The sequence below is a fragment of the Oryza sativa genome, chromosome 3, assembly GCF_034140825.1.
Source record: "Oryza sativa Japonica Group chromosome 3, ASM3414082v1".
Classification (NCBI taxonomy): Eukaryota; Viridiplantae; Streptophyta; class Magnoliopsida; order Poales; family Poaceae; genus Oryza; species Oryza sativa.
Window position 1 is genome coordinate 6,459,847 of NC_089037.1, and position 22,575 is coordinate 6,482,421.

Here is a 22,575-nt window from a genome sequence, read left to right on the forward strand (position 1 = left end):
TAGATAAGTGGATAGATCGATCAATGGATAGGGAGGGATTCAAGGTGAGGGTTCAATATTTTCTTGGAATCGGTAAAGTTTTTGGCGAGGGTTCAGGGGAATAGATTGGATGTTTGAGTTTGATTTTGGGAACTTAAATTTGGAAGAGGAATTCTGAGGAGGCGATTTTTTTGACGGCGACGAGAGGGATCAAGGACGGATTTGAATTAAGATCCACGGCACGACTTAGACTCTCACACAGAGAATGGAATTTTCGCATATAGGATTTTTGCCGAATTAGTTTTTAACGCCTCACAAAAAGCGGAGCGTTACATGGGTGGCGAACAAGGGTGGACGAGAGGCGACAGCGAAGCCATGGGACGGTGGGCCAGTATTGGTAACGGGGGTAAAGCGAGGGAAAGAGGATAGTGAGGAGGCCGGGTGGCGGCACCGTAAGTGGAAAGAAATAGCAGCGTGCGCAGGAAGAATCAAATCTTCAACTTGCAATACACATGTGCGCGAGCTATCACCTCATTTCATTTTCTTATATATACAATTTTACATACCGGTTATAGTGTTACGTGTAGTTCAAACTAGCTGGGTGGCCCGCGCAATTGTGCGGCTAGCACCCAAACAAAATTATATATTTTTTATGATTTTACTAAAAAAATTATTAAATAGCTATCTCATTGTCTTAAGAGTTTGAAAGACCAAACCTTATCATCCCCATGTTTCTAATTATATAGTTTTTTAAAAGTCACACCAGATACTACCCCTTATGTCATCTCCTTCTTTATTTGCTTGCTCGATCTACCACTATTTCTATTCATTCTCCTTAGAACCTTTAAACATTGGATCTTATAGGTTTTAGAGTTTATTTTCACGTTGAGTTTCGTTTTTATAATTTCTAGATGTCCCGTCAAACGTTGCCATTATACTCCTCTATGACCCGTTTACTGTCTCTTCTCTTTATTGTCATTGAGATTTTAGAAATCGAACATAATTATCGTTTGGGTTCATTTTTACTTTCTAGAAGTCCCGCTAAACCGTCATTGACTTTGCCATTGTACTTCTCTATGGCTCGCCCGCTGCCTCCCTTCTTTATTGTCATTGAGATTTTAAAATCGAATATGACTATCATTGTTTTTTTTTACTTTTTAGAAGTTCCGAACCTTCAAAAATTGAACCTTGTAGTTTTTAGAGTTTATTGTCTTGTTGGGTTTCGTTTTTTTATAATTTTTAGAAGTCTTGTCAAACGATGCTACTATGCTCCTCTACGGCCCGTCCGCCGCCTACTCTTTATTGTCATTGGGATTCTAAAAATCGAACATAACTATCGTTGGAATTCATTTTTTATTTTCTAGAAGTCCCGTCAACCATCGGCAGCTCTGCAACTATACTCCTATACACCCCGCTCGCTGCTTCTCCTTTTTATTGTCATTGAGATTTTAAAAATCGAATATGATTATCAATGGGGTTTATTTTTTTTACTTTCTAGAAGTCCCGGCAATCGCCTTGATCGTTTGCTTTACGGCCTCCCTATCGCCCCTCCTTTTAATCGTCATTAGGATTCTATTTGGTGTTTCATTAACAATTTTTTTTATGTCGTATCAACCACCACCACTACTCCTTTATATGCCTGTTACTTAATTTATCTCGTCATGTGTTTTAGATGGTCTTTTCTATCAATAGTCTTTATTTTTATCACAAATTTTAGTTATTTATAAATTGTATTCCTAATTGGAACCTTATTTTTCTTTTTTCTAATTTCAGATTTTTTTAAAAAAAATTAATTAATATCGAATTGTGTTCTTTTAATATTTTTATTTTTTATTTTCAATTTCAGTTGTTTCAAAATTGTATTCCTACTTGAAATCTCTTTTACTTTATCTAATTTTGGATATTATTTTATTTTTATTCTGAATTTTAATTAATCTCGTATCGGGTTCTTATATGGATTCTTCTTTCAATATTGCTTATTTTTAATTCTGAATTTCAGCTAATTTTAAATTGTATTCCTACTTGAGCTCTTCTTTTATTATTTTTTTTGCTAATTTCGGATTTTATTTTTATTTTTATTCCCAATTTTAGTTAATCTCGTATTAGGTTCTTATACGGACTCTTCTTTTAATATTCCTTATTTTTAATTCTGAATTTCAACTATTTTAAAATTGTATTCCTACTTGGACTATCCTTTTTTTTTTCTAATTTTGGATTTTATTTTATTTTTATTTCGAATTTTGATTAATCTCGTATTGGGTTCTTATATGAAAACTTTTTTCAATATTCCTTATTTTTAATTCCGAATTTCAGCTATTTTTAAATTGTATTTCTACTTGGACTCTCTTTTTTTTTCTAATTTTGGATTTTATTTTATTTTTATTTCGAATATTAATTAATCTCGTATTGGGTTCTTATATGGAAACTTCCTTCAATATTGCTTATTTTTAATTCTGAATTTCAGCTATTTTTAGATTGTATTTCTACTTGGACTCTTCTTTTCTTTTTTTCTTTTTCTCTGATTAATGTGGGAATTTCTAGCCCCCACATCGAACGTGGTGCCTCCTTTCAAAGCTGTTTTAATAATATAATAGATACAAATACACCATAATTACATTTAGAAGTTTTTAACTCAGAGCAATTGTTTAATTTGATGTCAAAATTAACCTTACCAAAATTTGGTATTGTCAAAAGTTGGCGCATTTTTATAGTACCAAATGTTGATAGCGTTAGAAGCGTTTAGTTTGTAGCCTTATCAAAATTTAGTAATGCTAGTATGAGAGAACGTTTATGGAAATACCAAATTTTAGTAAGGTGTCAATAACAATAGAATGTTCGGTTTGTTCCTTAATTTTAATAATTTGACCCTTTGAGAAAACTTATCAAAATTTTAGTAAGGTGTCAAAAACCAATTTTAAAAATAGGCCGGCAAACTTGAACCTTTGCTTAGAGGCTTACTGGCACTTGCTCCAAGCAACGATGGGCCATCCGTGCCGAGCCCAACGAGCTGGACCACAAAGCCCATTGTCGTACGGTCTTTTCTCCTTTTCGGTAAGGCCGGCCGGGCTGCGACCCATCGCTACCAGCCACCCGTGGGCACCACTGGACAGTTGGGGTAAATGTTCTTATTCTTCCCTTTTTTTCTGAACCAAAGGAGCAAAAAAAATGTTTCCTGTAATCCCGTGTACTGCAGCATGGCACACTCCGTTTGCATCGCTGCATGCGGGGGCAGAAACAGCCAAGGGCGATTGGATCTTCACTTGACGCGCTGCATGATTTGCGTCGTCGTTTGCTTCCTGGCCATTGCGATCAATGCCTATCTGTATCTGACCATCTGCCATTCCGCGTAGCTTTCCGACTTCAGAGCACCCGCTCTTCCATATATCGTGGATACTCTCTTCAACAGAGCCATGATGTTGGTGCGTGCGAGTGGTACGTGGAAAAACGGGCGAAAGAAACGGAGTATCAGCTGAGGCGGAGTACTACGTGGATCTCAAAATCTCCACATTTCGGTGGCTTCAGAATCCATATGATGGTATTAAAATATTTTCGATTTGTTTAGATCGAATTACAGGTGCGAGCGTCACGCGCGCCTAGCCTTTCCACTGGCCAGCACGTGTGTACCATTGCAAAGCACGCCAAGACGCAAGACGCAAGACGCGTGCCATGCTGGCGGCTGGCTTGCTCTATCTCCCATGCCAGTATCCTGCAAGAGACGTTGACATGTACGCAGACACAGTGCACACTCACCCTCTCGAGAAAGCTTGTAAAAATACAGGCAGTCGCTCTGCTTGTTCGGATCGCGTATTCTGGATTTACGGTTGAAATTGTGTGCGAAGAGTGCTAAACGAGTAATGGGAGCCGGGGAGAAGTTTCTCTGATTCGCACCGGCTTGGGAGGATTTGGGGACTGTTTGGTTGGTTGTCCAACACTACCTAAGCCAGCCAAATATTTGTGGTTAAGTTGTTAAAGCTGTGATCAAGAAGCCACACCTTAACCTTTTTACCATATATTATTATGTCTATGATCCAAATGTGGGATCAAGTTCAAGGAAAGTTTGATATGACTAACTCGTAGTTAGAACCAAACACTGCACTAAACTCAGTAAAACATCCTTATCATACTTGTGGTAAATTGAGGCAAACTTTGGTAAGCAACCAAACACCCTCTTCATGCTGGATTTTCCACAATTTGAACTTTTTGAAAAACTTATTTCGCAAATAGACCCTTGAAAAAACTTATCCCGAAAATGGTCATTTTGGGGCGTCAAAGTAGCTGGCGCAGTCCTCCTACCACCGTGGCGGGGCGGCGCTGAGGTGGCAGGGGGAGCGCGCCAATGTAGCTGGCGCCCCCCTTTTTTATTTATTATATATTTTTTTCACACTTAGGAGCACATAAGAACCAACCATAAAAAAAATAAACTCAAATAGACGAAGTATGTGACCTATAGAATTTTTCAAAGCTCTACCGAAAAGCTTCTCGCCTCGAAAACATAATCTTGCAAGTGGAATTTGGAGGTTTTAATTTCCTCGAACCCAGCAAAGCGGGGGAGAATCGGATGTAACTTTTTTTTTAAGATATCCGTGGATATATTATTTGCCTGATTCCAAGTCCGTATGAGAAAGTTACGACTGTTTCAAGAAATGACACCCGAATGTAACAAAAAGAAACACGAACCCTAACTTTTTTTATTGTTTATAGGATGTGAAAAATGTAAAAAAGTCTAAGAGTGTTCGAAATTTAATCTACTTTCTTTGGGGACTACAGGAAAAACCAAAACAACGAAAAGCAGGGAGAACGCGGGGGAGGGGGGGTCTTTTCGGTATAGCTTTAGAAAATTTTATAAGTCACATATTTCATCTATTTGAGTTTAATTTTTGTATGGTTGGTTATTGTGTGCTTCTAAGTGTGAAAATAATAATAATAATAAGTTGTACATATCTCTCCTCTACACTAGAGAGAGGAAAAAATGGGGGGAGGGAGGGGCGCCAACCACATTGGCGCGCTCCCCCCACCTCAGCGCTGCCCCGCCACGGTGGCAGGAGGACTGGCGCCGTCGTATTCTGGCGTCTTAAAAAGGATTATTTTTCGGATAAGTTTTTTCATGGGTTTATTTATGAAATAAGATTTTTTAAAAGGACTAAATTGTGAAAAATCCAGCTCTTCATGCGTCGCACGCGCCAGATCCGTTAGCAGGGCAATGTGAGCATTCAATCCATCGTGCACACGCCAGTAGTGCAAAAAATAAGCAGTCCTAGTACAAGAGAAGATCGCGTCTAGCACTCTCCGATCACGATGTCACGCGAGGTCACGTTGCTGTGTGGCCCGTGGCATGTTGCAAATTGTCAAAACTCAAAACCTAACCACCAGGAGATAGCTAGCACTCTCTCGCTGGCTTCAGGGATCACACTCTAATCACGGTCATTAATCCCACTCATTTCCATGGTCATAAGATACGTGCAGTACTCTGTTGTTGTTGTTCCTACCAACTGCAGCACTGAAAGTAGCTTTTCAGACCCTTGCAGCACACAGTTTTACAGCCGCGCCGATTTTGTTCGTTCCGTTTCTAGGAGTAGCATGACTCAGCGAGCAATCCGTTGCCTTCCACGTGTTAACCTATATTTCGGACTCTGTCCAGAACTCCAGATGCGAAGGCGAAGGCGGAGGATTTCGGCTAGCTTGGTGATGCTGCCGTTCGCGAGCATTTTAAATACGGTGTGGGGGCGTTCCTCCTAATGGCGACCCTACTACTTATTGCTTGCCTCCCCACCCGGCGCCCCCATCTCTCTTTGCGCCAAAGGTAATCCATCCATCGAATCCTGCATCTTTTTTGCTTGTGCCTTGTGTTGCAAAGCAGTCTTGGATTCCTTCTGTTCGCATTGCCCTGAGAGTTCTAGTTCGATCCCCAACTAAGAGCGTTTTGTTTTCGTTTTTCTTCTGTTCGTTCGTTCTTTCGATCTGCAGATCCTACAAACTCGCCCCCCGAATAACCATGGCGTCGTCTTCGTCGTCGTCGCCGCCGTCGTCTGACCCGTCCTTGGAGACGGTAGCGCCGCACGCGGCTGTTACGGGGGAGCGGAAGCTCAACCCCAACCTGCAGGAGCAGCTTCCCAAGCCATGTAAGCGATTCTATTTCTACCATGCAGGGATCGAAAAAAAAACTGTTCTTTCTTTCTATCTTTCTTTTTCTTTCTCGATCGTCTTTGATGTCTTTGGTCAGTGGTCACTGAACACTGATAACCTGATAAGAGAGTGAGAGGCCGGAGTTGGCTGCAAAGCACGCGGTTGTGCGTGACGGCAGCTCGACGTACATCAGTTGAGACTTGAGAGATCATATGGTTTAAGTACCAACAGAAAGAATGTGTAATTTTACCATTTAATTTCTCTAGATACTACGTATTTCGATGTACTAAAATTTTTAAGTATTATAAAATCTTGATATCTCAATGTACTTTGTCAAGTAACGTAAAATTTCTGAAATTTCTCAGAAAGTATACATGAGAGCAGTAGCACCGCTAGTGCTTTACTGGTACTGCATCATCTGTTACAGTGCAGAAAAATTACTACCGCTCCAGTAACTGATCCTAAACCTGATGTCGTAACCGTAGCCAGCTAACTGCTGCTGTTTTTTTTTCTTTCTGGGTTCGCGTGCGCGCAGATCTCGCGAGGGCTCTCGCGGCGGTGGACCCGAGCCACCCGCAGGGGACCCGTGGGCGCGACGCCCGCGGCATGAGCGTGCTCCAGCAGCACGCCGCGTTCTTCGACCGCAACGGCGACGGCATCATCTACCCCTGGGAGACCTTCCAAGGTGAGTGAGTGAGCGAGCGAGTGAGTGATCCGCCCGTGTGTCTTGCTGTGGATGAACTCTCCACGTCGCGATCAGTCCATCTCTCTCTGCTGCTGCTATATCTGTGTCCCGTTTCGGACAGGCAAACAGTTTGCCTTCTAAGGTTGTAATTAAGCTTGACGCAACAGAAGAGATTAAGAGATTTTAGGGTCGCGTGTTAAGTCAGAATTATGCTTCCAAATCAACGATTGCTTGTGCAGTGCAGATGTAGTATGAGACTTTGAGTATATGGTATGTTTTGTTTTTTGTTTTTCACAGGGCTGAGAGCGATAGGTTGCGGGTATCCCGTGTCGATTGCTGGTGCCATACTCATCAACCTCGTCCTCAGCTATCCTACTCAACCGGTAAAGTTTGCCCTCTGTACTCCACGTGCTCCTTATTTTCAATACTTTTTACCAACATATATGCCGTGCCTTTTGCTGTATTGCCAAACTGTGTGATCATATCTGGACTAATCTTACGTCAAAAAAAAAATCTGGACTAATCTTCTCGATTATGATGTAAAGAAATTGTATAATGTTTTTTAGGGCGTTCTGAATTTTATATGTTGGTCTGAATGTTACACCACCTTCTTTTGTAAATGTGAAGAGGTGTCACTAGGCTAGTGAAAATTGAATTGTAGTGACTTTTGTAAGTGGGAAGACATATCTATCTTCACTTCAGGCTTTGGATTTGATGTGTTTTTTTATGGAGGGGCCAACATGTACAGATGAACTTATGTTTACTTTCTTTCAAATGCAGGGGTGGATGCCTTCTCCTCTGTTTTCCATCCATATAAAGAACATTCACAAGGGTAAGCATGGGAGTGACTCTGAAGCATATGATACTGAAGGGAGGTATGTAACTTTGTATACATAATTGTTAAGTTCCTCTCTTTGCCTAGAAACGATTACAATTTCTATCTCGTTTCAAATTTCTCACTAATTTATATGCTTTTACTAGGTTTGATCCATCGAAATTTGATGCTATATTCAGCAAGTATGGCAGAACTCATCCAAATGCTTTGACAAAAGATGAGCTGAACTCGATGATTAAAGCAAACCGCAATATGTATGATTTCATTGGCTGGTAAGCGGATGGTTGAATTAGCAGTACCGTTCGCCATCATTTTTTTTTTTCAGTTACAACTTTGCTAATTGGTTCTTCCTGCAAACCATCACAGGATTACTAGCGCTGGTGAATGGATGCTACTGTACAGCGTGGCCAAGGATAAAGAAGGGCTGTTGCAACGAGAAACTGTTAGAGGCGCCTTCGATGGCAGCCTGTTTGAGCGACTTCAGGACAGCAAGAAATCTGCTTGAATATAGCAATGAGCTGTGCTGCTCGAAGAAAGCGTTGACAGTAAAGAATCTAATAAGATTAGAAAAAAAAAGGGTCTTTGCTTTGTGTAATTCAAATGAAAAATGTTAATTACCCCATGACAGTATTTATGATGTTTGCAATGATCACCACCTCATGATATAGTCTTGTTCTTTCTTTTTGTATGTGCATGTTCCAAATTTACCCTCATTTATTTTTAAAATCAAGGTGAAGTTACGCTTGTTGATTCGTGTTGCGCTTATTTAAGCGTCATATTAACGTATTTGTTCCGGAAGTTTAAACATATAATTCTCCCCCCAAAAAATTGAGCTATATCTGATAAACTGAGAAGGGACCATAAAAAATAATTTATAGGTTAAATTTAAAATAACTCCAAAATAATTTTAAAATTTTTAGTGTTATTAGAGGTTTAAAAGCCAATGTTAAAAAATAAACTACAATAAAATAATTATAAAACAAGCTGTATAACTAAAATTTAAATTTAAATTTTGGTTGTAGTTAATAAATCAATAAGGAGACTATAGATGATGATGGGAGGCATGCACAATTGTTTCAAAATAGTAAACTCCAAATTATGTATTGTAATGCACATAAGCACTCCTCCCATCCCAAGTCTCAACTATATAGATTTTGCTAAATTGAGTTCGAATTTGATGCGTCCAAAATGTGTTATCCGGCAACTCATATTTGAGATTTCTTTTGCTGTATAATATTTTTTTATTAAGAAGGAAAATCCATCGAAGGACTTGTTCAATTTGTTGCCCAAATAAAGTATACCAAATTTTGGTAATGCTAAATGACACATTTTAGCATTATTAAATTTGGTAAATTTTAAGAGAGAGCTTCTGAAAATACCTAAATTCGATTATGGAGGGCATGCTGTGTGTTGTCGTTAAATGAACAGTTATTTTTTTAGTTTTTGTTTTGGTGTATCGGAGCTTTCCAGAATTCTAGTCACGTGACATCTCTATATTAATGAAAAATGGAGGGGCGTCGCCCTTTTGATTAAAGAAATTCTAAAATTTGATACTCCCAGTCAAACTATGTTAAATTTAATTAAGTTTTAAAAAATACGGTAATTTTCAACCCAAAATAGCATTTATGTGATAAATATTGATAAATTTGTCTTTAAACTTAGTAAATCTAAATAAGTTTGACTTAGAAAAAAAATCAAAACAACTTGTAACGTGAGACGGAGAAAGTACTAGGTAGTAATGGCTAAAGTAAGTTTAGTTTATTATCTAATTTTGATAATATTAAAATTCGGTAAAGTCGAAAGTGATAACAAAAGTTGCCGATCATCCGAGCCGTTGCGAGCTTCAACTGAACGGTCAAGCGTGTTCGGTTCGTCTGGTTTAGCTCCCCTCACTGGAACACCTCTCCGTCGTGAAAACCAACTGCCGGCGGCGTGGAAGTCGCCGGCGAGTTCATGGCCGCCGCGCTCATCGTCCCCGCAAACCCAAACCCTACTCCAAACCCCACCTCCTCCCTCCGTCCCCCATCGCGTGCCGCCTCCAGTGTGCTCCGCTTCCCCCGCCGCGACCGCGCTCGAACCCATCTCACTGCCGCGTTTGGGAGGGGATCACCCGCGGCGGCGGCCGAGCGCGGCGGGAAGGACTACTACGCTACGCTGAACCTCCGCCGCGACGCCACCCTGCAGGAGGTCAAGACGGCCTACCGTACCCTAGCGCGCAAGGTGCTGCACCTGCACTCCCCCCCCTTCACTCTCCGATGTCATGTCCCCTCGAAGTGTTAGATTGTGTGATACTGCTAGTTTTAGTGTATGCGCAGTTCAATTTATCTGGAATTGAACCGGTAGCGTGATATAGTTGCGATTGAGTTGGGCCACTTGCATTATCTGCTTGTTCCAACCTGGGTAATTATCGTCTTCTGCATCCCCTGCACAATCCTGGTTACAGTATATGTTAAAATGAGTAAAATGACTATGTAATTCTTGGTAATGTGGATCATGGAAATCGCACGGTATCATTGCAATTTTGAGCATTTTCACTGAGATGATCTACAAATTGTGTACTCTGTCTGACTTGGCTATACTACGTGTTTACTGTATGCAAAAAAGATGAAGAAGTTTTGGCGACTACCTGGACTGTATTCCACAGCAAAGCTCCATGAATCCACGATATGTTCTGCTTCCCCATTTATTTTTTTGCTGTTGTACCATATTTTAATTCCTCCATTTTTTAAAAAATAAAGAAAAGGCTGAAGATAGATAATGATTTTTAGCTCCATCACTGAGTTTGCGTATTTGGGCCTCTGCGCGTTGGAAGATTATTCTTCAAATAAGCAATACATGATTACACGGGACCCTTCTGTTTATGGAGTAAACCACAAATGTATCAGTTTTGGATGTTCAGTGATATCCAACTTATACTTTATCATGTGCTGTATTACTTTGTTAATATGCTTCTTAAATTCCACCGATGTTTGCTTCAAGATGGAGCTACAAATCTTGAACATACTTCATTGGTTTTCTTTCAATTCAGTACCATCCTGATATGAACAAGGACCCTGGGGCAGAAGAAAAGTTTAAGGAGATAAGTGCCGCATACGAGGTATTTACTGATATAGACTGGTTGATTTTCGACGCATCTTCCTTGTATAACGTGCGGTTGACCTAAGTTCTGGTTCTGCTTTATGTACCTTTATCTGCAATAGTTGAAATTCCATGAAAATAGGGAATATGCTACATTTGATGTTTTACAATGTTTACAATGTAATTTCTCATAGATTCTATCAGATGAAGAAAAAAGATCTCTGTATGACCGCTTTGGAGAAGCAGGGCTCACTGGAGATTATGGAGGTGGAGATATTGGCTCCAATGGGGTAGTCATTCTGTTCAATACCTAAGTTACATTTTTTTGCTTCTGATCTGTCCAAATTTAGGAACTGAAATTTCTTGTCTACCTGATATTTTTCTAGTTAATTATATTATCCAACCTTTGACAATTGGTGTCTAAATTTCATATCGTGTTTACCAATTTTTCTTGTTTCCCATTTCACCCTCAGCAAATGGGTTCATCTCATTTTCCCAACTCCTGACTAAGCCTGTGATTTCCATTGAGTTCTGAGAAACCTGCAGATAACTAGAAAACATGCTGCATTATATTGGTATGCCAATTGCCAAATATTAGAATCCAGAGAGAAAATTTAATCTGATAAAGTTATTTAAATTTGTTCTTCAACAGATTGATCCATATGAACTCTTCAATGCATTCTTTGGTGGCCCTGATAAGCTTTTTAGAGACAGCATGGGTGCTGGGAGATTCCATTATGGTACAAAAGTCACAGACAACAGGGGACTTGATATTCGGTAAACAATTTTAACCTGACACTGAAGCAAGGAACTGATACTTGGATGTTTGTTTACTATTTTAATCTCTCTTTTGTATATAACAGATATGATCTTCTCCTTTCTTTTGAAGAATCAATAATTGGAGGCAAACGAGAAGTCAGCATTTTTCGTTATGAAACCTGTGGCACTTGCCATGGAACTGGTGCTAAATCTAGCAATGACATAACAGAATGTACTCAATGCAGAGGTCAAGGCAGGTTAATGAAAACACAGAGGACACCTTTTGGTATAGTATCTCAGGTGAACTATTTATTGTACCGTATGTATTCATTCTCAGTATTTGTTCACCACTACAAATAATCTGATAATATCTTGTGGTTTCTTTCTTCTTCCCTGGATCTACTACAAACCAGTTAGTAGATTAAGTAAAAGAAAAATTTGCTGATGAATGATGTTGTGCAATTATAATTTTCTTCTTCTGCTGAGTAAATAGAGTATAAGACGGCTTGTGGAGTTTTCATATTCATTGGGACAGGGGATGAAGATTCATTATGCAGGAAGCCATTGTATATGAAATATTACTAGCTAAATACTCATGTTTTGCTATGGATAAATATGAGTTATACGCATAAATATGAATTAATTGTGAGGTTTTTAGAACAACTCATCCATGTAGATGTCTTTGCATAATAAACTTGTAATTTAGAGATGAAATAACAGGCTTGTTCGGCTGAGATTTATGCTGCAGCAACAGCACCACCACACAAGAGAAAGCATGACCGCTGCAGCGGCTGCGCTGTACAGCTATGCGGAACAAGGCCAACATAGATACAATATGTACCAGGACTATTTTGTAATGTGAAAGTACACCAAGAAGTAGTAGGTAAAAAAAGGAGTAGGTTGGGTATCGGATTCACTGCCAACACCATTGTCTTCTTTCAGGAGAGTAAAGTATATATATATTCTAAATGTTCTCACCCTTGACGTGCAAAAGTTCAGCTGTAGTATATTCAGTGGAATTTCAATGTCATCATTAGCTGCATATACCTCATAAAGTAATCTGTTCTTCAATGTTTACTATTTGCTCAGGGTCTCCTACTCTTTGTTTCATGAACCACAACATAAACACGCTTTAGGTAATATCTGTGTTGATATATTCTGCAGATATCTACTTGCTTAAATTGTGATGGCAAAGGGAAGGTAATTACTGAAAATTGCACTAGCTGCTGTGGGTCAGGCAAAATCCAAGTTGAACGCAATATCAGGGTAGACATACCTGGAGGTATTCATGATGGTTCTGCCATTCGAATTACCAGAGGAGGTAGCGTTGATAATCAAAGGCAAGCACTGGGAAAATAATACATAACCATGTAATTCATGCAATCTTTGTTGAATTTTGTATGTTTGATTTAATCATACAGCATTCAAAACTATCCTACATTTTTCTTTTTGTTTATTGTCGGAGTGCTCAGAATAAAAATGAGTAAAACTGCATGTGTAGAAGGTACTTCCATCCCAGTCAGTTAATTCATCATAGAACACTAAATCTCTTATAAACATTCCTCTCAGGAACTTATATATTTATGATGTATTAAAATATATTATTTGATGTTATCCATTTCATCTTATTGTGCAGGCGCGCAACTGGTGACCTATACATATTTGTTCATGTTAATAAAAAAGAAGGCATCCACAGAGAAGGCCTCGATCTGTTCTCAGATGTCACAATAGATTATACTGATGCAATTTTAGGAACCACAGTGAAGGTGAGCTGTTAAATGTGGCTCCGTTCATATTATGCATTACATAGCAATGACATATATTTATGTAATGCTAGCAGGTAGCAGCAGAACTCTGGCTCCAGCTTTACCTAGAAAGAGTGTTTCTTATTTCAGGTTGAAACAATAGAGGGATTCAAGGATCTTTATATTCCTCCTGGCACTCAGCCTGGGGAGCGGCTGAAATTTGCTCAACTGGGAGCTCCAGACATTAAGAATCCTACCATTAGAGGAGATCATAATTTTGTGATAAATGTGAAGATCCCGAAGAGTATCAGGTTTGAGTTGCGAGTATTGTTGTACTTTGTGATGGGTTAATGCTAGCCGTAGTATTGCTTTGTAGTTTTTATGCGGTAAACATCCTTGGTTACAGATTATACTGTTACAAGGCGCATCAAATTATGTTATATTACTCTTAGCTTTTGGTGCTTTGCCTTATCAATGCTTATATTCATCAGCAACCAAGAACGAACATTAGTACAAGAAATTGCAGCACTGAAGGAAACTGGGTGTATTTCTGTTCCAGGTGAAGGTACCTATTTTCCTTTCTGAGGCATTGTTCCATTGGTACATGACTTTCTTATGTAATCTTTGGCTATTTCAGAGACTAAAAACAGAGAAAATTTGGGAGAGAGAAACTCCCATTCATCCACAGGGAAGAGAAGATCCCTCTGGCGATCTATCAGGAATTTGTTCAGGTATACCACCATTCTTTTGTAGCTTCTCTTACCATGAGCATTAAATGCAACTATACGCCCATCATATTGATATCATCAATATAACTTCTTTTTGTGGGGCTCATTCTATAAAAGTTGGGTGCGCCTTTATTCATACTGTGTAACAGTTTCATTTCTACCATTCTAGGGGCGACGATGGGGATACGAGATTTGCTTCAATCAGCGCACAATCTGTTACTCCATTATGGACTCCGCGACGAGGATCTCATCCAGCTGTTCTGTTGCTAGAAGGATTCCTGATGATCACAGTGCTCTTATTCGTGATAAGCAGAACTCGTATAATCAGGTCGACTCCAAAGCGGTATGATCGTCCTACTGAAGCTAAAGAAGCCGATGGAGAGACTTAAAATTTATTATGGTGATGTTATTTGGACGTTATTGCACACAGATTTTTTCTCTTCTTTTTCCCATAATATTCCTATGGAGTTTATGTGCCTAGCAGTCTGAGCGGGGAAGAAGCGCTCCGGCTTGGTTTGTTATTGTAGGGGAAAATGCAGCCAACATCGGGTACAGTGGAGCCTAATAGTAACAGAAGTGACATAGAACTAACACAATTTTTAGCAGGCAGTCAGAAAAAAGGACTTGTATTCATCAGTTGACCATGCTACTACTGCATACTGTAGTACTATGAGTAACCAAATTTTGAAGCTAGTTATCACCATTTTACATGCGCAAGACACGATGCCCAAAATTGTGAAGAAATCCGAAATCCATGAAACATTGATGCAGGCAAATCCGAATGATGTAAAAGTGTGTTCAGCCGCACAGGCTGCCTGTGGTTTGGGTAAGGTGCAACGTTTTATTTCTGGGAATGCTACGTACCAGGATCCCGTCGGGACAGGATGGGATCCCTTTCGTCCCTCTTGCCTATCCAAAGAGGAGCGAGAGCTAAGTGCCTGAGCCGTGAGGAGGAGGCGGCTGCTGGTGAGACCTCCGGCGAGGGCCGGGGAAGAGGACCCGCTCGGCGAGAGGAGGATGCAGCCACTGGCGACGAGCCCCAACACAGTGAGATCCCGCGACGTCGACGCAGCAGTGCGTCATGGCTGAGCTGGTGGCAAGGAGACATCAATGAAAAGAGGAGGGGCGGCGGTGGCCGAAGCCAGGAGAGGGAGGGACGGCGGTGGCCGGAGCTAGGGGAGGGAGGGGCAGCGGCGGTGGTAGCCGAAGCCGAGAAAGGGAGCGGAGGCAGTGGCCGGAGCTAGGGGAGGGAGGTGGTAGTGGTCGTTGGCGTCGGGTAGGTGTCCGGTTTCTGATACCTAGTAGAAATCACCTGATATTTGATAGGTATCGCATGATACCTCATAAGTATCATTTGATACCTCGCAAGTATCACATTCTAGTGGTAAGAATCGTATGATACCTGACAGGTATCATCTAATACTTCGCAAGTATCACATGATACATGATAGGAATCGCATGATACCTTATAAGTATCACATGATACCGAGTAAGTATTAAGACATGATATGTCAGAGGTATCAGGATCTAATACCTAACCGGTATCATCCCGTTCCAACGGGTTTCCGTTGTATAGCAGTCGGGGAATGCTACGTAGTACTACTACTCCACTATCTTACCACAACAACTTCTGGACTCTGAACAGTTTGCGCGGCCAAAAAAAGAAGTTCTAAACAGTTCCGGTGACACAAACATGTTCACGTATTTGAAGCGTCGATGAGAGCTCGCCGATTCATGTTTGTTAGCTCCTTTTTAAAATCTCTTTCTTCCTTTTTAAATTTTTTTAACTATAATTACTATTAAGTATGGTCAATATTTTAAATTTCAAAAATAGACTTTTTTTAAAGTTGGTTTCAAATGGCTAAAAAGATTCAGATTTGAAAATAATTTTTTGAGAGAGTTTATTTTTAAAATTAAAAAGATTCAGATTTGAAAATATTTTTTTGTGAGAGTTTATTTTTTTAATTAAAAACTAAAAAGGGTAAAACAAAATAAAACTTCTCGTCAAGGCTCAAGCCCCCTGTTCCAACTTCCGCCGGAATCAAATCCATCCGAACGCGCGTCCGCGACGGCACATCTCAGGGTCCGCCCCACCGGCCGCACCAGCAATTCTGCAACCGACCCGACCGAATCCATCCTCCCCGCCAGCCATGGCTCCCCTGCCACCGCCGCGTCCGCCTCACCGGAGCCACCGGCGAGTCCCCGCCGCCTGCTGCCTCTTCCTACTCCTCCTCGCTCTCGTTCTCCTCCCCTCCGCCGCCGCCAAGTCATCCCGCCGCCCCATCACCGTACGTCTCCCTACCTAATCCCTGCCTTTCCTTGGCGGCCCCTGTCCGTCTCACCGTTCTTGTGCTGCGAATCCCGTGGTCCAGGACAACGAGATCCGGGAGAAGAAGAGCGCCTGCTACACCGACGTCGAGAAGTACGTGCGCCGGAATTACGCTTCCCCCCGTCTGTGTTCGGTGGGGGTGGTTTTGATGGGGAAGTTTCTAATTGTTTCTCTCTCTCTCTCTCTCTCTCTCTCGGTGGGACAGTGGATTGTGGGGATGGGCGTGCAAGTCCTCGGCGACGGAGAAGGAGAACTGCGTGCTGCGGTGCCTCTCGCCGGAGTGCTACGATCTCATATACGGCGGCGACCCGGTGAGTGGCGGCGTGAGAGTGAGATGTGATGTTTCAGAGGAGTTTTTTTTCTAAAAAAAAAATCAGGATTCCTTTGAATTTTATTTTGGGTGTTTTGTGTTGTGGCAGCTTGAGGAAGGGGAGCTGGACTACATCCGTGGCCACGAGTACAAGTACTGCATGCACAAGTAAGAAACAGAGATATATTTGCAATCTGTTGTTAAGTTTAGGTTTTTGGATGTTGAATTGGGTCTACCCTGAGTCCAACTTCCATGGGTTTGCCGAGTTAGCACATGTGGGTTACTGTAGCACTTATAGCTAATCATGGACTAATTAGACTCAAAAGATTCGTCTCGCTATTTCCCCCCTAACTGTGCAACTAGTTTTTTTAATCTATATTTAATGCTCCATGCATGTGTCCAAAGATTCGATGTGATGTTTTTGGGAAAAAAAATGGGAACTAAACTAGGCCTGAATATGATTGAACGAACACACCCATCTGCTCAACCTTGTTACAACATGCTTTCTGTGAGCTATAGGAGAAGGGGTCAATAGTTACTGAATAACTGAATATAGCAATCACAGCAACATTCTAACAATACTACTTCTAACAAACAAAATGATTATGTTTGTTCTACCCAAGTGTTCCCCGACATATTCCTCAACCTCCACAAACTCCAATAGAGCAAAGGTTATGTTCTCCACCCAGTTATCGCTTGGATTATGCAGTCTAGATATTGAGGGCCAACCACCAATTTTGGCACATCCAAATGTTCGATAGTCTGACTGATCATCCACCATTATATTTTCAGTCCATTGGAACTTTTTTTTTTGTTATCATATACTGTCATTTATCAGTTCCACCTTGTTACTGAAGAGGGAGAATTTCACTTTAGTTTGCACGTGTAAAACGAATGATATGCTTCAGTCCTCCCATGATTGATTAGCTTGCTAAACATAACCAAAATAGCCTGACTAGGAAGAGCATTTTGTTGTTTTCCTTTTCTGATTCAGATATTTCTACTTGAAAGATCATAAAACATTGAATTATCAGCAAATGTCCTGAGAAAATAAATCTGCTACTCCAGATATTATTGCAGTTAACGTTCCAAGAGTAATTGACTCAAATTTAGATACTGCTATTGTGCCACATTTTGATCACTGTGAATCTGCAATCCTGTTTTATGAAATTTACTTACGACTAGCTGAAGTGTTATCTTCAGGTAAATAAAAATACAGAATACTTAACTAAAGGAAAATCAAGCTGTTGGTGTTATTACAAGAATAATTCTCTAATATGAGGATGTTTTGCAAAAGACATTGACATTAGATTTCATGCATTTCTGTTATGTATATACACGCTCCAATTTTGAATTGCACTTAGAAAATTATACATCTAAATTGGAATTTGTATCACCATTGCATGATTACTGTTAGACCTCTACCCATCAAGTTATTCTGCTGTTTTTCTCCTTAACCGTGATGTCTTTCGTACAACTTGTCCAGGTCTTCCCTTGGTGAAAGCTTGGATGGTGTCAAGGGTTCCTTCAGCTATTCATGAAGTGCAAGGAAGTAGGAAGAGTGTTCTCCGAGCCCCATGAATTATAATACATCTGAACCTACGGTGTGTCTTTCTGTTCCACTAGTCAAACAAGCATACATGTATGAATTCTGTTAGTCATTGTCTCGTTGAATCCAACATATATCTTCGCTATTCAACTGGACTAATAATAAGGCGAGCTTAAGCAATATTTTGAGCATAATAAATTCAGATTTTTTTCACATATGAGACAAATCAGTTTGCAACAATGTTGCAAGGTCTTCTATTGCATATACTAAAGTTTTGCACTACTCATATCAGCACAACTAACCATCGCTGCAATATTGATACAAAAATATAATCAGCAACTTAGCTCAAATTATGTTGATTTTAATGTGCTCTCAGATTATGGGCTGTCAACTTAATGGCCTGCTCGCCACAAGAGGTAAAGTTCTAAACCGTAATTATGTGTGGCAAATATAAGGTCTAGACTAGGTTCCAAACATATCCATTTCAATCAAGCCTTAGGACATATTAGATATGGTCTCAAAGACTAAACTACTGCATTATACTGATCAGTTATTATGATTAACAATCAACCATTACTAAACAACAAGAACGATGAACGAACAATACTGCTAGACAAAACAGGATAATTGTACAATGAAAAGAATAACGGCAGTACATCAAATGTTGATCACATATTAACCTTATGAAAGCATATACTCTAGGTGGATTTGCCATGGGGGCAGTGGGGGCTCGAGCCCCCACTACCGGCGCTGAGACTATGGGGGCCCCCCTTAATATTTTCTGCCATACATATATACATACATGGGAAGGGGGTATGGAGCTTTGTCCAGTTTGTTTAGCCTCCCCTGGTATTTCTTCTTGGATCCACGATATACTCACAGGATTAAAATGAATTATAACCTAGTCCTTATGCTTGCATAAGATTAAAATGTGATCAACTTTTGATTTACTTTTATTGTTCCCTGTTTTGTCTAGCTATTTTAGTTTTTGTTACTTGGTACTGGCACACATAATCATGGATTAGGGCTTGCCTCTTGGGGGTGAGAAGGTCATTAAATTGGCAGCCCATCATCTGAGAGCATGTTAAAATCGACATAATTTGAGCTAAGTTGTTGATTATGTTTTCACATATTTATTGCTGCAACAGTTAGTTGCATTGTGTATGATATGGGTAGTGCAAAACTTTAGTTTGTGCAATAGAAGTACTTGTACTATCATTGTAGCAAATTGATTCGACTTATATGTGAATAAATTTGAATTTACTATGCTTAAAATATTGCTTAATCTCGTGTTTCTTTCAACATTATAAACATCCAACATGATGAAGAAATAAAGTAAATCAATAAGCAAACAAGGTAAACACGTGCGAACTCCATACTGGAGTGATGGCCGAGAGGCACAAAACCATCAGTCCATCACCCACCCCTGCAACGAGGCACGGGCATTCCGCACACAACCATGCCCGCCCATGCACTGGTCAGCAATGTTGGAGGGGTGGAAGACGTTGGCCAGCGACGTTGGCCTGCGGTCTGCGGAGGAGCAGCTGGGGAGTTGGGGCTTCGAGAGGATGGGAGTTGAGGAGCAGCTTGCGGACTTGGGGCTTTGAGAGGATGGGAGTTAAGGAGCAGCTGGGGAGTTGCCACGAGTGATAAAGCTGACACTGCGACCTCTCAAGCCGATTTATTTTGGATTCAACAAGCACATATACATAGAACACCAGATATAAAGGTGAGTTGAAAAAAGTTTGAGTTAGGGAGTACAGAAATGACATATACATATGAACACAAGAGATAAAAGTGAGTTGAAATATTTTGAAATAGGGAGTACAGAAATTAGACTGGGAAAATGGAAGCAGGGAAAGTTAGAGAGGGGGATTACATTTGGGAGGAAGGAGGAGAAGCAGGGAAAAAGGAATTCTCGAGGAAGACGATGACTGGTTCGTTTCGGTCTCCCGTGTAGTGGCAGCAGCCTCTGTCACGCGGACCACCCTCCAGGTCCACTGAAGAATTGGAAATCAGGCCCAGTCTAAAGCATCGACATGATTACATGAAGGCCCATATTCTTGGTAGCATCTACGGCCTGCTGCACAGATTGGGCCCATCCTATCTCTTTCTTTTTTACGACCAAAACAAACTCGTTGGCTCATGCAATGCATCTACGGGAAACAGTACAGCTCGGAAATGGTCACACACAAACACAAAGGGTATAAGGGCATCAACAATCAAAGATACCCATAGGGTGTCCTCACTAGCAGAAAACACTCTTAGAGACACCCATCTCACAATGAAGGCTACACCTAGGTAGGTTCTTCAAAATCTGAAACAATTGGATGAAGGTACTCAAGCTCACAGTGGGTGTCCCAATCTAAAAATCCACACCGGATGTTTTCCTATACTACCCCTCTTCTCCCCCTCCCCTCTCTTTCTCTCCCCCCTCTTTTTTCTTCGTCGCCTCTCATTTTCTTCGCGTCTTCGCCGTCGCCGTCCTCCACTCTCCCATCGCTCGCCTGACTCTCCCTCTCCCTCTCTCTCTCTCTCTCCTGCCATCGCTGTGAGCCTCACTCTCCCTCCCTCCCTCTCTCCCGTCGGCGGCGGCTGCGAAGGCGATGAGGAGGGCCGCCGCCACTGCCGGAGCTTTGTCGGCGGATCTGTTCGTCGCCGTCGCGTCGGCGAGTGGTGCACGGATCCGTCGTCGTCGGGGAGGATGGCGCGTGGATCCGTCGTCGCCCGGGAGGAAGGCGCGTGGATCCGTCGTCCCCGGGGAGGACGGCGCCCGGATCCGTCGTCGCCGGGGAGGATGGTGCGTGGATCCATCGTTGCCGGGGAGGAAGGCGCGTGGATCCGTCGTCACCGGGGAGGATTCCACGTGGATCCATCGTCGCTGCCGCCCCCCGTGCCGTTGCCGTCCTCCCCGCCTCGCACCGTCGCCGATCTCCCCGCCTCACGTCGTCGTCGTCACGACCTCCTCCGCCTCGCACCGTCGCCGGCCGGAAGCAGCAGATCCGGTGCCATCGTTGCCGCCGGGAGGAAGGCGCGTGGATCCGTCGTCACCGGGGAGGACGGCAACCGGCGGTCTCTCTCTCTCTCCTGCATCTCTCTCTCCGGCGGGCGGCGAGGGTAGAAGGGGAAAAACAGGGGGAGAGAGCCATGTCCACGGGCTCCTCCCTAGGCACAGGGGTCGCGGCCCTCTGCTAGGAGACAGCTCCAGCCGAAAAAGTGGACGCCGTGAGTAGGGATACTCCAGGGCACCCATTGCTGATGCTCTAAAGCTCAACTCCCAAAGAAAAACTTGCTTACAAATCATGGCAGTGACACCGTCGGTACTCTGTCCAAGACCGTTAGAAACCGTTAATGAAGGATTTATTGTACTACTACTCCGTAGTATTCTACTACTACTGTATCGCCAGCGTTTAGATGAAGATTCAAGTAATGTAGGAGTACACTGGAAAGAATCGTACTCGTGTAGCTTCATCGGGGAACTGGCCGATAAATGCTCGCGAAGGGGATAACATGCCGTGGTGGACCGGCGACTAGTGGATATGCAAGCAAATTCCGTGTTTAGTTAAGGTGGTGTTTGGATACAGTGACTTAACTTTAGTCCCTCTATTTAGACACTAATTTAGAGTATTAAATATAGACTACTTATAAAACTAATTACATAAATGAAAGCTAATTCACGTGACAAATTTTTTAAGCCTAATTAATCCATAATTAGAGAATGTTTACTGTAGCATCACATAGGCTAATCATGTATTAATTAGGCTCAATAGATTCGTATCGCGAATTAGTCCAAGATTATGGATAGGTTTTATTAATAGTCTACGTTTAATATTTATAATTAATTTCCAAACATCCGATGTGATAGGGACTTAAAAGTTTTAGTCCCATCTAAACAGGGTCTAAGTCTCAACTTCTAACTTTTCATCACATCTAAAATTTTTCTACACACATAAACTCCCAACTTTTTTTTCCAAACTATCAACTTTCCTCAAACTTTTAACTTTTTTTTAGGAACTAAACACAATCTTAAGCTGGAATTCACTCTGGGTGAACTGATGAATGGACAGGCTCAGGTACTAGTACTGGAGGTTAAGAATATCGAATTCCGTGGTGAAACAAAGACTTTGCTCATGATTTTCAAAAATCAAATTATGGACTCCTCCTAGTTTCTTTTGTCCTGATGGTCCCACATCCAGCCTTACTTAACCTTTAAAGACAGAGGCACCTGCTGCCAAGCTGCCTTTTGCACCTGCAGGAGCTTTGGATATAAAAAAAAAGGAGCAAAAGGAGAGAATTCTCCAACTAGGCTCCAGTAAGTGCCACCTAGTAATCCATCATTAAAGCAATCAAGCCTCCTCCTCTCCCTAATCCCATTTCACACCCTCAATAACACCACATCCAGCTGCTTAAGCTAACAAATCTTCCATTATAATTCAAGATTCCCATCACCTGCCC

At 41.5% G+C, this 22,575-nt stretch overlaps 3 protein-coding genes across 9 annotated transcripts; all 3 read left to right on the top strand.

The window, feature by feature from the left end:
- The first annotated feature begins 5,627 nt into the window (after positions 1–5,627).
- On the top strand, positions 5,628–8,310 carry LOC4332103 (peroxygenase). Of its 2 annotated transcripts, XM_015773566.3 has the most exons (7): positions 5,628–5,779; positions 5,944–6,098; positions 6,638–6,787; positions 7,085–7,170; positions 7,568–7,662; positions 7,769–7,894; positions 7,989–8,310. In XM_015773566.3, the coding sequence occupies exons 1-7, from the start codon at positions 5,715–5,717 to the stop codon at positions 8,125–8,127; spliced, it is 816 nt and encodes a 271-aa protein (XP_015629052.1). In that variant the 5' UTR covers positions 5,628–5,714; the 3' UTR covers positions 8,128–8,310. The 2 variants fall into 2 exon arrangements, with proteins under 2 accessions (XP_015629052.1, XP_066165132.1); XM_066309035.1 differs by lacking the exon at positions 6,638–6,787.
- A 1,150-nt stretch (positions 8,311–9,460) lies between these two features.
- LOC9272246 (uncharacterized) lies at positions 9,461–14,649 on the top strand. Of its 5 annotated transcripts, none has more exons than XM_026023668.2 (11): positions 9,461–9,842; positions 10,227–10,719; positions 10,895–10,990; positions 11,353–11,477; positions 11,564–11,759; positions 12,624–12,799; positions 13,096–13,225; positions 13,355–13,515; positions 13,696–13,769; positions 13,842–13,935; positions 14,102–14,649. In XM_026023668.2, exons 2-11 carry the CDS (start codon positions 10,663–10,665, stop codon positions 14,319–14,321), a joined length of 1,329 nt encoding a protein of 442 aa, XP_025879453.1. In that variant the 5' UTR covers positions 9,461–9,842; positions 10,227–10,662; the 3' UTR covers positions 14,322–14,649. The 5 variants fall into 5 exon arrangements, with proteins under 5 accessions (XP_025879453.1, XP_015631178.1, XP_025879451.1 ...); XM_015775692.3 differs by having other exon boundaries at positions 10,651–10,719; XM_026023666.2 differs by having other exon boundaries at positions 10,651–10,719; positions 13,696–13,763.
- Positions 14,650–15,954: 1,305 nt separating this feature from the next.
- Positions 15,955–19,395, top strand: LOC107280448 (uncharacterized). Of its 2 annotated transcripts, XR_010740414.1 has the most exons (6): positions 15,955–16,220; positions 16,305–16,354; positions 16,467–16,572; positions 16,681–16,739; positions 18,058–18,175; positions 18,497–19,395. XR_010740414.1 is itself a non-coding variant. In XM_015775696.3 (5 exons), exons 1-5 carry the CDS (start codon positions 16,083–16,085, stop codon positions 18,110–18,112), a joined length of 408 nt encoding a protein of 135 aa, XP_015631182.1. In that variant the 5' UTR covers positions 15,955–16,082; the 3' UTR covers positions 18,113–18,265. The 2 variants fall into 2 exon arrangements, 1 of the variants encoding a protein (XP_015631182.1); XM_015775696.3 differs by lacking the exon at positions 18,497–19,395 and having other exon boundaries at positions 18,058–18,265.
- The last annotated feature ends 3,180 nt before the right edge of the window (positions 19,396–22,575 follow it).

Coding starts and splice junctions, on each gene's coding strand:
- LOC9272246 (XM_015775692.3), top strand. CDS start 9,576: ATGGCCGCCGCGCTCATCGTCCCCGCAAACCCAAACCCTACTCCAAAC. Junction 12,800..13,095: donor GGTAGCGTTGATAATCAAAG/GCAAGCACTGGG, acceptor CTTATTGTGCAG/GCGCGCAACTGGTGACCTAT. Junction 13,936..14,101: donor TCTATCAGGAATTTGTTCAG/GTATACCACCAT, acceptor CTACCATTCTAG/GGGCGACGATGGGGATACGA.
- LOC4332103 (XM_015773566.3), top strand. CDS start 5,715: ATGGCGACCCTACTACTTATTGCTTGCCTCCCCACCCGGCGCCCCCAT. Junction 5,780..5,943: donor CATCTCTCTTTGCGCCAAAG/GTAATCCATCCA, acceptor TTCGATCTGCAG/ATCCTACAAACTCGCCCCCC. Junction 6,099..6,637: donor GGAGCAGCTTCCCAAGCCAT/GTAAGCGATTCT, acceptor GCGTGCGCGCAG/ATCTCGCGAGGGCTCTCGCG.
- LOC107280448 (XM_015775696.3), top strand. CDS start 16,083: ATGGCTCCCCTGCCACCGCCGCGTCCGCCTCACCGGAGCCACCGGCGA. Junction 16,221..16,304: donor CATCCCGCCGCCCCATCACC/GTACGTCTCCCT, acceptor CCCGTGGTCCAG/GACAACGAGATCCGGGAGAA. Junction 16,740..18,057: donor TACAAGTACTGCATGCACAA/GTAAGAAACAGA, acceptor CAACTTGTCCAG/GTCTTCCCTTGGTGAAAGCT.